This window comes from Octopus bimaculoides, chromosome 1 (assembly GCF_046866305.1).
Source record: "Octopus bimaculoides isolate indiv1 chromosome 1, ASM4686630v1, whole genome shotgun sequence".
In the NCBI taxonomy this organism is placed as follows: Eukaryota; Metazoa; Mollusca; class Cephalopoda; order Octopoda; family Octopodidae; genus Octopus; species Octopus bimaculoides.
In genome coordinates this window covers 47,700,347-47,713,335 of record NC_142928.1, presented here as the reverse complement: position 1 = coordinate 47,713,335, position 12,989 = coordinate 47,700,347, and the positions used below count along the sequence as shown (strand labels likewise).

The following is a 12,989-nucleotide window of genomic DNA, read 5'->3' as shown; positions in this document are numbered from 1 at the left end:
AGCCTTAAAATTTACTCTTTTTTCCCACTTCAAAGAAAGTACCGCACACTTCGAGATACCGAATTCCATCACTATATACTTTCTGTACATTTCCACACTCTGAACCAGCCTCCACATTTCAGGCTCTGTTTCAGCGAACAGTTTTAAATAATCGACGAAGGGAATGTTGTTGAGACAAGGTGCGTTTTTTCTCAGCAAATAGTGCACGTTGATTTTATGTAAGAGTACAGAAAATGGATTGGATTCTATAACAAATAGCAGAAGCGAAGGAGAGTCTCCTTCGAAGATATCTCTTTTGATTGTTACCTCGGCTAAGTACTGGTTGTTACAGGAAAGACGCGTCTTCCAAATAGGCATGTTGATCTTCATTAGTGCACACACGTTCTCAGCTATTTCACACATGTTAAATTTTAAATTGGCTTACGACATGTTGCAGCATTCGTGGATAATGGAAATCCATTATCCACGAATGCTGCAACATGTCCTAAGTCTGTTTAAAATCTAACCAGACCATGCATAAGCTTTTTGGTACCGTTTACAATTCTTCATTATAACATTGTCTATCACAAGGTGATCCTTGGTGCTCTATTATATTATTATTATTGTTGTTGTTGTTGTTGTTGTTGTAGCTGTTGTCTTTGCACTACGGTGCACTACGGTGCCAGCTTTTCTATACCAGTGAACTAAGGTAACACTTCCTGTTTATCGAGCACCATCCTGAGTATTCCAACTGCCCGTAGCAGTGCTATTTTCTGCAAGAGATCCACTTTATTGCAGCACATATTTGTTCCATGTATTTCTCAAGATTTTTACTCTTTGTTCCCAGCTAACCTGTTATATCTATCGCCTTTTCTTTCTTCCTTATCGCATACATTCTTGTCAGCGTAGCATGCTATATCTATGATCGTTTGTTTTCTTTCTCAAATAGCACTATGTCTGGATTCGTATTCTCTATCGCATGGTCGCACTGAATCTTTAACTCCCATAGGATCAATGCATAATCATTTTCGATAATACCATTGGGTTCATGATTGTACCACTTTTCTGATCTGTCAAGTCCATACTTGTTGCAAATTCTCCAATGGGAGATCCTTGCTGTATTGTCAAGACGATTCTTACTTTTTTTCTGGACTACTGAGGTATATTGACTGGTAACATGCCGTACGGTTTCACTATTTTGTCCACAATTTCTGCACTTGTCACTTTCTGATGTTTTGTCTATTCTGTATTGAATGTAACTGGTTCTTAATGCTTTCTCTTGGGCAGCACAGGCTAGGGACTCATTTCCCAGTTTGAAAACGCTTTTAGTCATCTATAGTCATCAATTCCCAGGTTTAAATCGCTTTTAGTTATCTATAGTCATCATTTTTCTTTATCTTTTTTATCCTGTTGTTGTTGTTTTTATTATTATTATATGTTTGCCATTTGCTTTGCATTTGCATCTGTACAAATTGGCTCCAAGTCTCACCCACAGACTTCAAGAGACAACAAGTTGGAAGTTCATGTTGGTGTTATGCATAGGGTGCTATATATTTGTTTTTGTACATAGTGTTGTTTGAGAGAATGTTTAAGAAACCATAATAAAATTGTCATTGTTTTAAACTTTGAGATTGCATAGAAAATATTTTGCATAGTCTTTTCATTTCTGCCATTTTGGGGTTTCCTGGTATCTGAGCTAGATCGGAATCAGTCCCTTTTTCTATCATTCCTAGGGCACCTATGACAACAGGTATTGTTTTAGACTTCAGGTTCCATATTTTGTTAATTTCTATTTTAAGATCTTTATACTTGCTCAGTTTTGATAGGTCTTCATAGATACCTTTATATCGATTGGGACAATCATATCAATGAGGAGGCAGGATTTTAGTCTGAAGTTTTTCAATATGATGTCTGGCCTATTTACATTTATTTTTCTGTCAGTTTGAATGGTGAAGTTCCAGAACAGTGAAATGTGATCATTTCCAAACACTGGAGGGGGTTTGTGTTCCCATCAGTTTTTATCATGGGGTAAGTCCAGGTTTTTGCCAATTACCCAGTGAATATATTGTGAAGATCTATCATTCCTGTTGAGATACTCTCTAGGCACAACAAGACAGCACATGGAGACAACATGATCAATGGTTTCATTTTGTTGTTGACATACATGACATGTTGGAAAGCCGCCGTTCTTTAATATGTTGGCCTGGTAGTTCCATGTAGGTAGGCATTGATCTTGGGCTGCTATGATAAAGCCTTCTGTTTCAGAATTTTATCCAGAAGGCATTAGCCATTGATGGGTAAGGGTTTCGTCAACATCGGCATTATTCGCTCTCTTTGGGTATTTGCCTTTGAGAGATTTCCCTTGTCATTTATCAGATAGAATATATAAGGCAGCATTTTAAGCAAGGGTTTTAATACGCATAGCTTTTACTGTGCTTGTTTCTAGTATACATAATTCTGGAATTTGTTGTATTTGGAATTCACTTAGATAATCCTTTGCCTGTGTTGTCACTGTTTATGATACTTTCTTGTGTTGATGTGTTAAGACAAATTTTAACATCCAGTTCTCAAAGATTTTCAGGTAGGTGTCTAGGCCAATTGTGGCAATCTTCATTATTAATGCCAGTTGTAAAAGTCCACGGCTACTCACTTTTCTTGGCAGGTAAAGTCGTTTTATATCTGCCTTAGTGTGGTGCATTTCTATGCATTGTCAACAGTTTGCGCATTTTTCAGTCAAGATTACATATATCAGTATTTGACCAGTTAATGATATTGAAACTGTAAGTCACGTCTGGTATACGTAAAATATTGATCGCTTCGATCTTGTCTCTTGCATTCAGCTCTGTCTTGAGTATTGCCCTTACCTTGGGATAATAATTCTCCTCTGATCTATTCCCCGATCATTGAATGTCTTATTCCGTCCACTTCAATTACTCCTAGGTATGTGTAGCTCTCCGCTGGTTCTAACTATTTTATGACATTCTGCTGGTCAAGGTTAACGTTAGATGTTTGTGTTATTTTTCCTTTGATGAATGTTGCATTTTCACATTTATCTCGGCCAAGTTGCATCGTGATGTCATCACTGAATTGTTTAACAATCGCTAGTATACCCCTGAGCTTTTGGTCTTTTTTTTGCAAAGAACTTTACATCATCCATGTAAATTAGATCATTTATATTTTTATCAAATATCACGTAATCCTACTGTGCATTTTTATTATTATCATTATAATTCAGTAGATATATTTTTATAACGTACTTTCACTTCACTACCGAGCGCAGCTCTGTGTGCTTGAGTATGTGCTGTGGTTTGCTGTGATGCTCTTATGGTTACTGTATTGAAAATGTTTTGCGTAGGATCTGTGCAGTGCCCAGTAGTACAATTTCCTGTATGTTATATATATTTGTAAGTCCGGCACCTGCTATGATAGGAATTGTTTCTGTTTTTAGATTCAACATTCGAGTTATCTCTATTCCCAGATCTTTGTATTTTGAAAGTTTCTCCATTTCTTTTAGGGAAACGTTGCCATCTGCTGTTATTGGTACATCAATTAGAAAGCATTTTTCCTTCCTGATCTTTGACAACTATATCTGGTCTATTTGCCTTAATTTCTCTATCTGTGTGTATTGGCATATCTCAGATTATGGTTGTTTCTCGTTTTCTGTTACCTTTTCTGGCGTGTGTTTATACCATCTTTTTTTCTGTTCCATAGTATTGGCATAGTTTCCATCGTATATAGGTCCCAGCTCTGTCGTGTCTGTGAATATATTCCTTCTTAGGCAGGACTGGGCAGCCAGAGATAATATGATTTATTGTTTGTTGTCCATCTCCACATATTCTACAGTTACTTGTTATGTTTCTTTCATTATATGTTTTTGGTAATTTCTGGTGGGGAGGCTTTGGTCTTGTGCAGCAATTAAAAATCCTTCAGTCTCTGTTTTGAGTCCTGAGCTTCTCAACCATTGCTGGGATTTTTCTCTGTCTACTTCTTTTGCATTTAATTTAGCCCAGTATTTACCATGTAGGGGCTTTTCTTGCCATCGTTTTATCATGGTCCGTTGCTGTTCTAGTTTTAGTTTGGATTTCATTTGTTTTATAGCTTTTCTTCTTCTTCTTCTTCTTCTTCTTCTTCTTCTTCTTCTTCTTCTTCTTCTTCTTCTTCTTCTTCTTCTTCTTCTTCTTCTTCTTCTTCTTCTTCTTCTTCTTCTTCTTCTTCTTCTTCTTCTTCTTCTTCTTCTTCTTCTTCTTCTTCGTATTTGTTAGGTAGTATGATTTCTTGTTCGTATTTGTCAGTTTCCTTAAATACTGCTGTTATGGGAACAGGTTGTTATTTTCTAGGCGCGTACTCAAACTCTGCGTTATTATTGCAGAAAAGGCTTTGTAGATTGTAGGGGGACCGGTTATAGGTCTGTAGTTTTGTGGCTTCTTCGTTTCCATGGATAAGGGAATTAAGATGGTTTTCCCTTTCGTGAGGCATTCAGGCATTGTCTCTGGCTCAGCTAGTATGTTGTTAAACTTCTCATCCAGATTTTTGTGCATTCCTGTCAGGTATTTTAACCAGAAGTTGGGGGTCCTGTCGTGCCCAGGTGCCTTCATGTTGCTTAGTCTTTCCAGTGCCTGGGTAACCACTTAAGTTGTTATAGGGGTCTAGAATTGCTCAGGTGCTAAGTTCGTTGTTTTAATGGTCCCTTTTTGAGGTTGTTGCTTCACCGACCATATTTTTTTCTAAAATTCTTCCACATATTCTGTTGTTGGTTCTACAGTAATGTCTATGTTATTTTTACCCAGTTCTTGGTAGAATTTTCGGGGGTTGCATTTGAATTATTTGTTTTGTTCAAAGAAACTTTGGCATTTCTCATACCGGCGGATCCTTTGTGCTTTGGCAAGTATATCTTGCTTTAGTTTATCTTTTGCCTCATGTAAATCTTTTTTCTGTAATGTATTTATACAGTATTTTTGTTTTCTTCTTGTTACTTAGTTGTGTGATTATCTACTAATTTCATTGAGAATCGATAGATCATTTCTCTTTTTTTTTTAATTTTGTTTTGGATATTATTTATCCACAATGTCTGTTTGGGTGGTGGAACTCCTGTTCAGATGGGTTTGAGGGAGTATCCTGCTTCTGTTGTGGCTTCAGTGGCTGCCACATATATTAGGTGATTTAGCTCTGATAAGTATGTGTTCTATGCTATAGTGGAGGTTCCATATCAGAGTTCCACCTGTATTATTCCTCTTCCTCCATTACTTCTATTTAGGTACAGACGATCAACGTCTGCTTCTTAAATGTTAGTTGTTTTCGTGTCTTCCTGTCCAAGAGTTGGAGCTCTGTAACATTCAAGTTAATGATATTAAAACCGTATTGTATTGCTGGACGTGCCAGGGTGCTTTATATATAAATATCTATATACATACATGCATACATACTCTGACGAAGTATGCTATAGTTATCTAGGAGTGGAGGAAAACATATCTTACAATGGCCCCTGTAAAACAACTCGTGTCAAAAATGAAGAAAAGTTGGATCTCAGTATTTGGATCTGTTCTAAATAAACAGTGGCCACATTGTGTTTGAAATGCCAGTACTTATGCCAACACTTGGGCTACTTGCTTGGGCGCCTGATGAGATCCGAGTCATTGATGTGATAACCGGGAAAATACTAAGAAGCACACATGATTTCCACATAAAAGTAACACAGGCAGTAGTGGCTTAACATCACCCCGAACTAACTTTGAATGTCGTTTCATATTCCTTTGGCAGCATCTATTACCCACGAATTATCTAAGTGAATCCTCTGACCAAGTTTGAATACACGAGGCTGATAACACCATATGACTTAGACGGTAGCTCCTAGAGCAACATTTCTGGCCTGATAACCTTAAATACATGCCCAAAGAAGCCGCACGACTATAGAGGAAAGGATGAGGAAAGGATGAGCATATATGAGCAGAAGACTATGCATAGACATGTTAGAAGAAAGATGATGGTAAGATTTATCATTAAAGCAAGCTAACATGGATCAATGACTAGATAGATGCCTCCCAATTTGAAGGGTAATCGTTTGCAATCCTGAAACAGGATATATCAACCAAATACCTGATGCACAAAAGCGACAGAGATGCAGCAAATGCAGAAAAACGTGATAACCGATGAAGAATTCGTGTAGTCAACACTGAGGATATAATCCACAACATAAGCAGTTTTCAGAAAATGTCATCACGTTATTATCTACTGATGTGACATGATGTAGTTTGAACACTCTATAATGAAATCCATCGGAAGGATAACCCCGAAGATAAAGAAATAAGAACCCACAGCATGGTAGGAGCCATTACCACTCATGATAAAAAAGAGTACGAGTGGATTGTCCCAGTGACCTCAATAAAATGTAAGCTCAACAGACCTGATATAATGATGGAATAGAGAAGACAAACTGTGTACAGTTTTGAAAATTAGGTGCCCAGCAGATGTTAACTGAAGATCAGTGAAAAAGACAATACCGATGCTGAATTATTGAGAACTCTGCAGCTATATCGTTATTTATTGGGGCCCTTGGATATGTAATGCACTGTCTAAATACAAATCTTGAGAAATTAGGCTTCTTAAAACTAAACAGGAGAAAGCTAATTCGAATACTACAGATCAAATCCATCACTGGGACTGTAGAAATCTGTAACATTTTCCAGAAACTTATCATTTCAATATATATGAGCATGTCTAGATATGCAAGTATATGCATGAGAATACGTACATAAAACTAAACGTACAAATCTGCATATATACATAAATATATGCAGACATACTTCCATATATATATATATATATATATATATATATATATATATATATATATATATATATATATATATATATATATATACGTACGTACATAAATATATACAAAAATACCCTGTTGTTGATGAGGAAATTCCACTGCAGGACACTTCGATGTAGGTTGGAAAGCGGCTTTTCTCCGTGGGCGAGAAATATTGAAATAAAACTGAGTAACGATATGCATACATACACAGGTAAAGGAAGATAATATGAAAAACAGATGTAAATGAAAGATCATTGTCGTCGATGCATTTTTACTTTACATATTTCAAACACATATACCTTTTTATAAAATAAAAATTTATTTTGCAATTGTGTAAACGCGTTACACAACTTCGTCTCTTTTGTTGTGTGTAAAGATATCCCTAACATCTAATCGCTGATAAATCATTATTCACGTTGCAGCATTCAATGTTCATCTAAATAACATAATTATGCATTTTCATTGGCACTTGAGAATGTTTCTTCAATATATATTGTTCACAATAATCACTAATGTTTAAGGAATTGTTTTATATTTAACTGCATACCAAATATAATACAATATAAGTTAACTTATTCTTCTCTTATTAAGGGTATGCTGGAGTTGGACAGAATGTGCTGGGTGCAACCTTTAAAGCTTCATGGAACAAGACAGTCACAAGTTGGCATAGTGAGATTAAGGATTACACATTTGGAGTAAACACGCAGGCAATGGTTGGACATTATACTCAGGTAATTCTGATATTGTGTTTTGTTATTAATTTTCTCTCCATATTTTCCTTTACAACAAACATTATTGAAACTTTCCATGTTATCTAACAGATTTTAGTAAACATACCAGTAAGTTATAAAAAAAAATGTTACTGTGTCAATTCAGTCTCAGCAAACGATAGAAACGAAAAATGAATAATATTGCATTACAATTTGTCTCTGATAGAGAAAACAACAATCTATTCCCAAAATATTATTCTAGAAATAAGAATATCTATTCATCCTAAACGTTCAGATTTACAACGTGATTGTATGTTAAAAATATTCAGCGAACTTACTAATTACTTATGTACGGTCATGAAATAAAATATTCTGTGGCTGTGAGGTAAGTAGCTTAGTCACCAACCACATGGCTCCGGGTTCAGTCCAACTGCGTAGCACCTTGGGCAAATGTCTTCTGCCATAGCCTCGGGCCGACCAAAGCCTTGTTAGTAGATTTGATAGACGGAAACTGAAAGAAGCCCGTCGTATATATATATATATATATATATATATATATATATATATATATATATATATGTGTGTGTGTGTGTGTGTGTGTGTGTGTGTATGTGTGTCTGTGTTTGTCCCAGCAACAACGCTTGGCAACCGATGCTGGCGTGTTAACGTCCCCGTAACTTCGCGGTTCGGCAAAAGTGATCGATAGAATAAGTACTAGGCTTACAAAGAATAAGCCCTGGGGTCACTTTGCTCGACTAAAGGCGGTGCTCCAGCATGGCCACAGTCAAATGACTGAAACAAGTAAAGAGATAAGTCACATTTGAACATGAAATGTAATATTTTCTACCCTTATGTGTTTTCCTTTCTTTTCTATTTCTTGATGATTATTGCTATTGTTTTTTATTCATATTAATGTTGTCTCTCCAGTTGTTACTACTACTACTACTACTACTACTACTACTACTACTACTACTACTACTACTACTACTACTACTACTACTACTACTACTACATTCTTATTGTTATTGTAATTAATGTTGTTGAGGGCGACGAGCTGGTACAAGCATTAGCACTCTGGACGAAATGATTATCGGTATCTCACCTGTCTCTACATTCCGAGTTGAAATTTCGCCGAAGTCGACTTTGCCTTTTATCCTTCCAGGATCGATGACACAAGTACAAGTTGAGCACTGGTGACAATGTAATCGACCATCCCCATAAACAAATCTCAGGCCTTGTGCCTATAGAAGAATGGTGTGTTTAAGTTGATGTTCATTTTCTCTTTTCCTCGGGTTTCACTGGAATTCTTGCATTCATAGCAGACTTGCTGCCTGCAACAAATGGTACCATGCTGTTTGTTTAATTCTGTATCTAACACTATCCTGATTATTTTGGCTGAGTCAAAGACGCAAAAGCTTTTGTAACAGTTCTACTGGGCACTCTATTCAGATTTCCTTTATATTCCTCTTGATGCCATCTGATACTATCCCAAAGGACCTTACCATGATCGACAGTGTCTTCACCTTGTTCCTTTTCAATATCCCGGCTATTTCGGAGTTAAGAAGATTGTATGTGTCAACTTTTTGTCTTCATTCTTGACTTTTCATGGGTCAAAGAGAACGCAACATAAATTATAGAAAACGTGTGATACACGTTGTCCATCACCACAAGGCCCGGCTTCTTATAATCTAGCATCTGATCTGTTTGGATAAAAATACCATAGGATTTTGCAGGTGGCCTACTCTGCAAAACCGTAGGCTTTGTGCTCATACCACGTCTTGAATCGCTCTCAAACCAGACATTTCGCATAATTTCCAACGTAGCACTTTCGATATTTCATCGGGTCTTAACAGCTTATAAGTCCCGGACATTCATTCACGATATGGGTATGATTTTGTTTACACTATTATAGATGCGGAACAATGGAGACATTTACTCATTTACAAGGTTGATACCTTAGTTCGTGACCAAATCTTGGTATTTCGCTACTACTATGGTGCTCACGGTCTCTTCATCAGAGCTACTTTTTTCAATTAATTCCACCTACGTTTTCCAGCTACTTCAGTTGAGGCATCATGGAATTAATTCTCTACTCCCTTGTTTCGTATTCCTTCTTCATGCCCTTTTTATACTTCTTTTTTTAAAATTTTCTCTTGCTTTCGATATGCCACCATCCCTAACTGACACTTGCAAGGTTTCCCTTATCATTATCATTGAAAGAGAGATTAGTGCGTACCATCAAAGTGACAGTGGGGTACAATATACAAATCTTAGTATAGCCATCATAACTACCCATCTGATGAGGATAAATCAAGTGCATGCACCAGAAAAATATGTGCTCGACTCGGTGGTCTCATAAGATGAATAGCGCATGACATTGCAGAAGGGGATTACTTAGAATTTTCTTCAGGTCGAGTAAGCCATCCCGCTCAAAAAATCATTGAATAAAAGTTGTTGAAGGTTGTTGAACGAAACAAATATCTTTAAAGAAGTAAATCAATCAATCACATAGCTATGATGATCACACGCCATTCTTGTACGTCATCAGAGATGCGCATATCATTAGCCACCAAGGGACATGATCAACTGGTTAAGGTCAAACAACTGACATGCAACATTCTGTTATTAAGCAGAATATTTTCTGTAGCCCATATTTAATACCAAGACAAAATATGTACATGTTAACATTTCCAGTCAGTTAAGATAAGACACCATGAGAGCCAATGTATGCTATTGTATCCTGGTATTCAAATCTGTGGTATAGAGCAGAATATTTGTTGTAGCACATTTTTTATACCAAGACAAATTATGTATATAACACTTCTAATCAGTAAGATCAGAATCCATGACAGCAAGTGCCTCCTAATGCATCAGGGCATTATTATTATTATTATTATTATTATTATTATTATTATTATTATTATTATTATTATTATTATTATTATTATTATTATTATTATTATTATTATTATTATTATTATAATAGAAGCAAATCTCAGGTTCGGTCTTTTTCTGGCAGGATTCACATTTTCGGCATGCTTTCAAGTGCTTACAACCTTCTTGATAATCCGTGCTGTCTCTAAGAGATGAACTTTCTGTCCGAGCGCTACCGGGCATTGTATTTCAATCTCCTTCCTCCATCTGTCTATAACTTGGCTTACAGTTCCCAACACAGAAATTATTATACACATGATCTTTGCTGTTCGCAAGCTGCAAATTCTTCCAATTTCATATTTTATGGGACTTCGTCTTAATCCATCTTTTTTTACGATTCTAGAATCAGACAGGCATAACTTGTCGATTAGGAAGCAACATCGCTTTTCTTTATGTATGATTGTATTTGGTCTATTATTTTCAAACATTTGTCCGTTTGAATAGGAAAGTCCCACCAAATCATGCATTTCTCTGACTCTAGCATTCTTTGGACTTGATGATTGTGGCATGAGTCTCCAGCTTCAGGTCTTTACATCTGGCACAATTTCCAGTGTAAACATTTTACAACCGGGTCGTGCTTCCATTGTGTATATTCTTCCTGTGCCAACTTGGAGAATTCTTCCACGAAGTTTGCCACTTTCGCGTTTCATGTCCCAGAGGCTCTACTCTTTTCTGACATATTCACTCTCTATATATTCTGTCTCAAGTTGTTTTTTTTTTATCGCTAGATCTTCCGCTGCTACAGTTACTATTATTATTATTATTATTATTATTATTATTATTATTATTATTATTATTATTATTATTATTATCATTATTATCATTATGATTATTATTATTATTATTATTATTATTATTATTATTATTATTATCATTATTGTTATTATTATTATTAGGTTGTTGTTGTTGTTTTTTTTCTTCTTCAAATTTTCTTCCGTTTCTCGCCGTGTGTTTTCCGTACACTTAGGGCGGAAAAACTCATTGTATGCATTCCCAGTTTACACACGCAAATTCACAGGTAAAATATGTATCTAAAAAAACAAAAAAAAATAATTGATGAATAAATTCATGAATGGATGTTGTTTTCACAGCGATAATTCTCTTCTCAGTACATGCGTCGTTCCAGTTAACACCATTTTTTTGCACTTCCTGTAGGGATGGTAAGCATGGTGTGATTTTTAAATAGGTTTAAGTACTTTAACTTTATACTTTTAACCTGCATGTTTATTACAATTACTTACCGAGACATACCTAGCTTCCTAGGGTGAATGAGGGTTAAAACTTGTTACAGAATGAGTGAATGTTTGGAGAAGGGAAGTGGCAGGGGCAGTAGTGAAATATATTCATGTGATACAATAGAGACCCTTAAAGGGAAAGAGGTTTTCTAAAGATGTGGGCAGTACTTGTTAGCACAATCTTTTGAATATGTCTGTAGATGTTTCTGACTTCCTCTTTTTTTATAATAACTATTCTATTGTGTCTGGGGAGAGTCATTTTCTTATTTCGCCTTAAAATTTAACACACTCACCGGTAAAATTTCCACATATTTCTTATTTTTATTTTCCTAAAATTTTCGTTGCGTCTTGAAAAGGTTGCCACATATTCTGCAGTTACTTGTTATGTTTATTTTCATTATATGTTTTAGGTAATTTCTGGTGGGGAGGTGTTGGTCTTGTGCAGCAATTAAAAATCCTTCATTCTCTGCTTTGTGGCCTGAGCTTCTCAACCATTGCTGGGATTTTTCTCTGTCTATTTCTTTCGCATTTAGTTTAGCCCAGTATTTACCGTGTAGGGGCTTTTCTTGCCATCGTTTTATCATGGTCCGTTTTAGTTTTAGTTTTAGTTTGGATTTCATTTGTTTTATAGCTTTTGTTGTTTCTTCTTCTTCGTTGTATGTGTTAGGTAGTATGATTTCTTGTTTGTATTTGTCAGCTTCCTTAAATACTGAAAACAGTTTTTTGTTTTGCTCGTGTTTTGTGGCTATTTGTATTAGTTTTCCTTGCTTCTGAAGTAGGTATTTTTGCAGTCCTATGCTGGTTATTTTATAATAGTTTTCCAGTTGTATAAGACCCCTACCACCTTCTGTACCTTGTATATATAGCCATTCTATGTCAGATTTTGGGTGGTGCATCCTAGATCCTGTCATTCTTTTTCTTGTTTTCCTGTCTATTTTAGATAGTTTATTTAGTGTCCAGTTAAGGATATTGTAGCTGTAACTTATAACTAGGACGGCTAAAGTGTTAATACCTATTATCTTGTTTTTAGCATTGAGCTCTCTTTTCAGTATTGATCTAACTCGTATATAGTACTCTTTCTTTATTTGTCTTTCATTTGTGTGTGTTGTATCCTATCTAGTTCATTGATCCCTAAATATTTGTATGGCTGGCTTTCGTCTCATTCTCTTATTTAATTGGCTTTATCCAGTGTGATGTTGATACTCTTAACTAATTTTCATCTTTTCAGGGTTGCTTTGGCACATTTTTCAAATCCAAATTTCATATCTATTTCTTTTGTAAATCCATTTACTGTCTGTAGTAATGTGTCCAGCTGTT

At 35.8% G+C, this 12,989-nt stretch overlaps 1 protein-coding gene across 1 annotated transcript in view; it reads left to right on the top strand.

The window, feature by feature from the left end:
* LOC106879367 (cysteine-rich venom protein) overlaps nt 1-12,989 on the top strand; it is a 53,169-nt gene that overhangs the window by 17,840 nt on the left and 22,340 nt on the right. Inside the window, exon 4 of the mRNA XM_014928889.3 lies at nt 7,385-7,524. Coding sequence (XP_014784375.1) covers nt 7,385-7,524 — 140 coding nt within the window. The remainder of the gene's footprint in view (nt 1-7,384; nt 7,525-12,989) is intronic.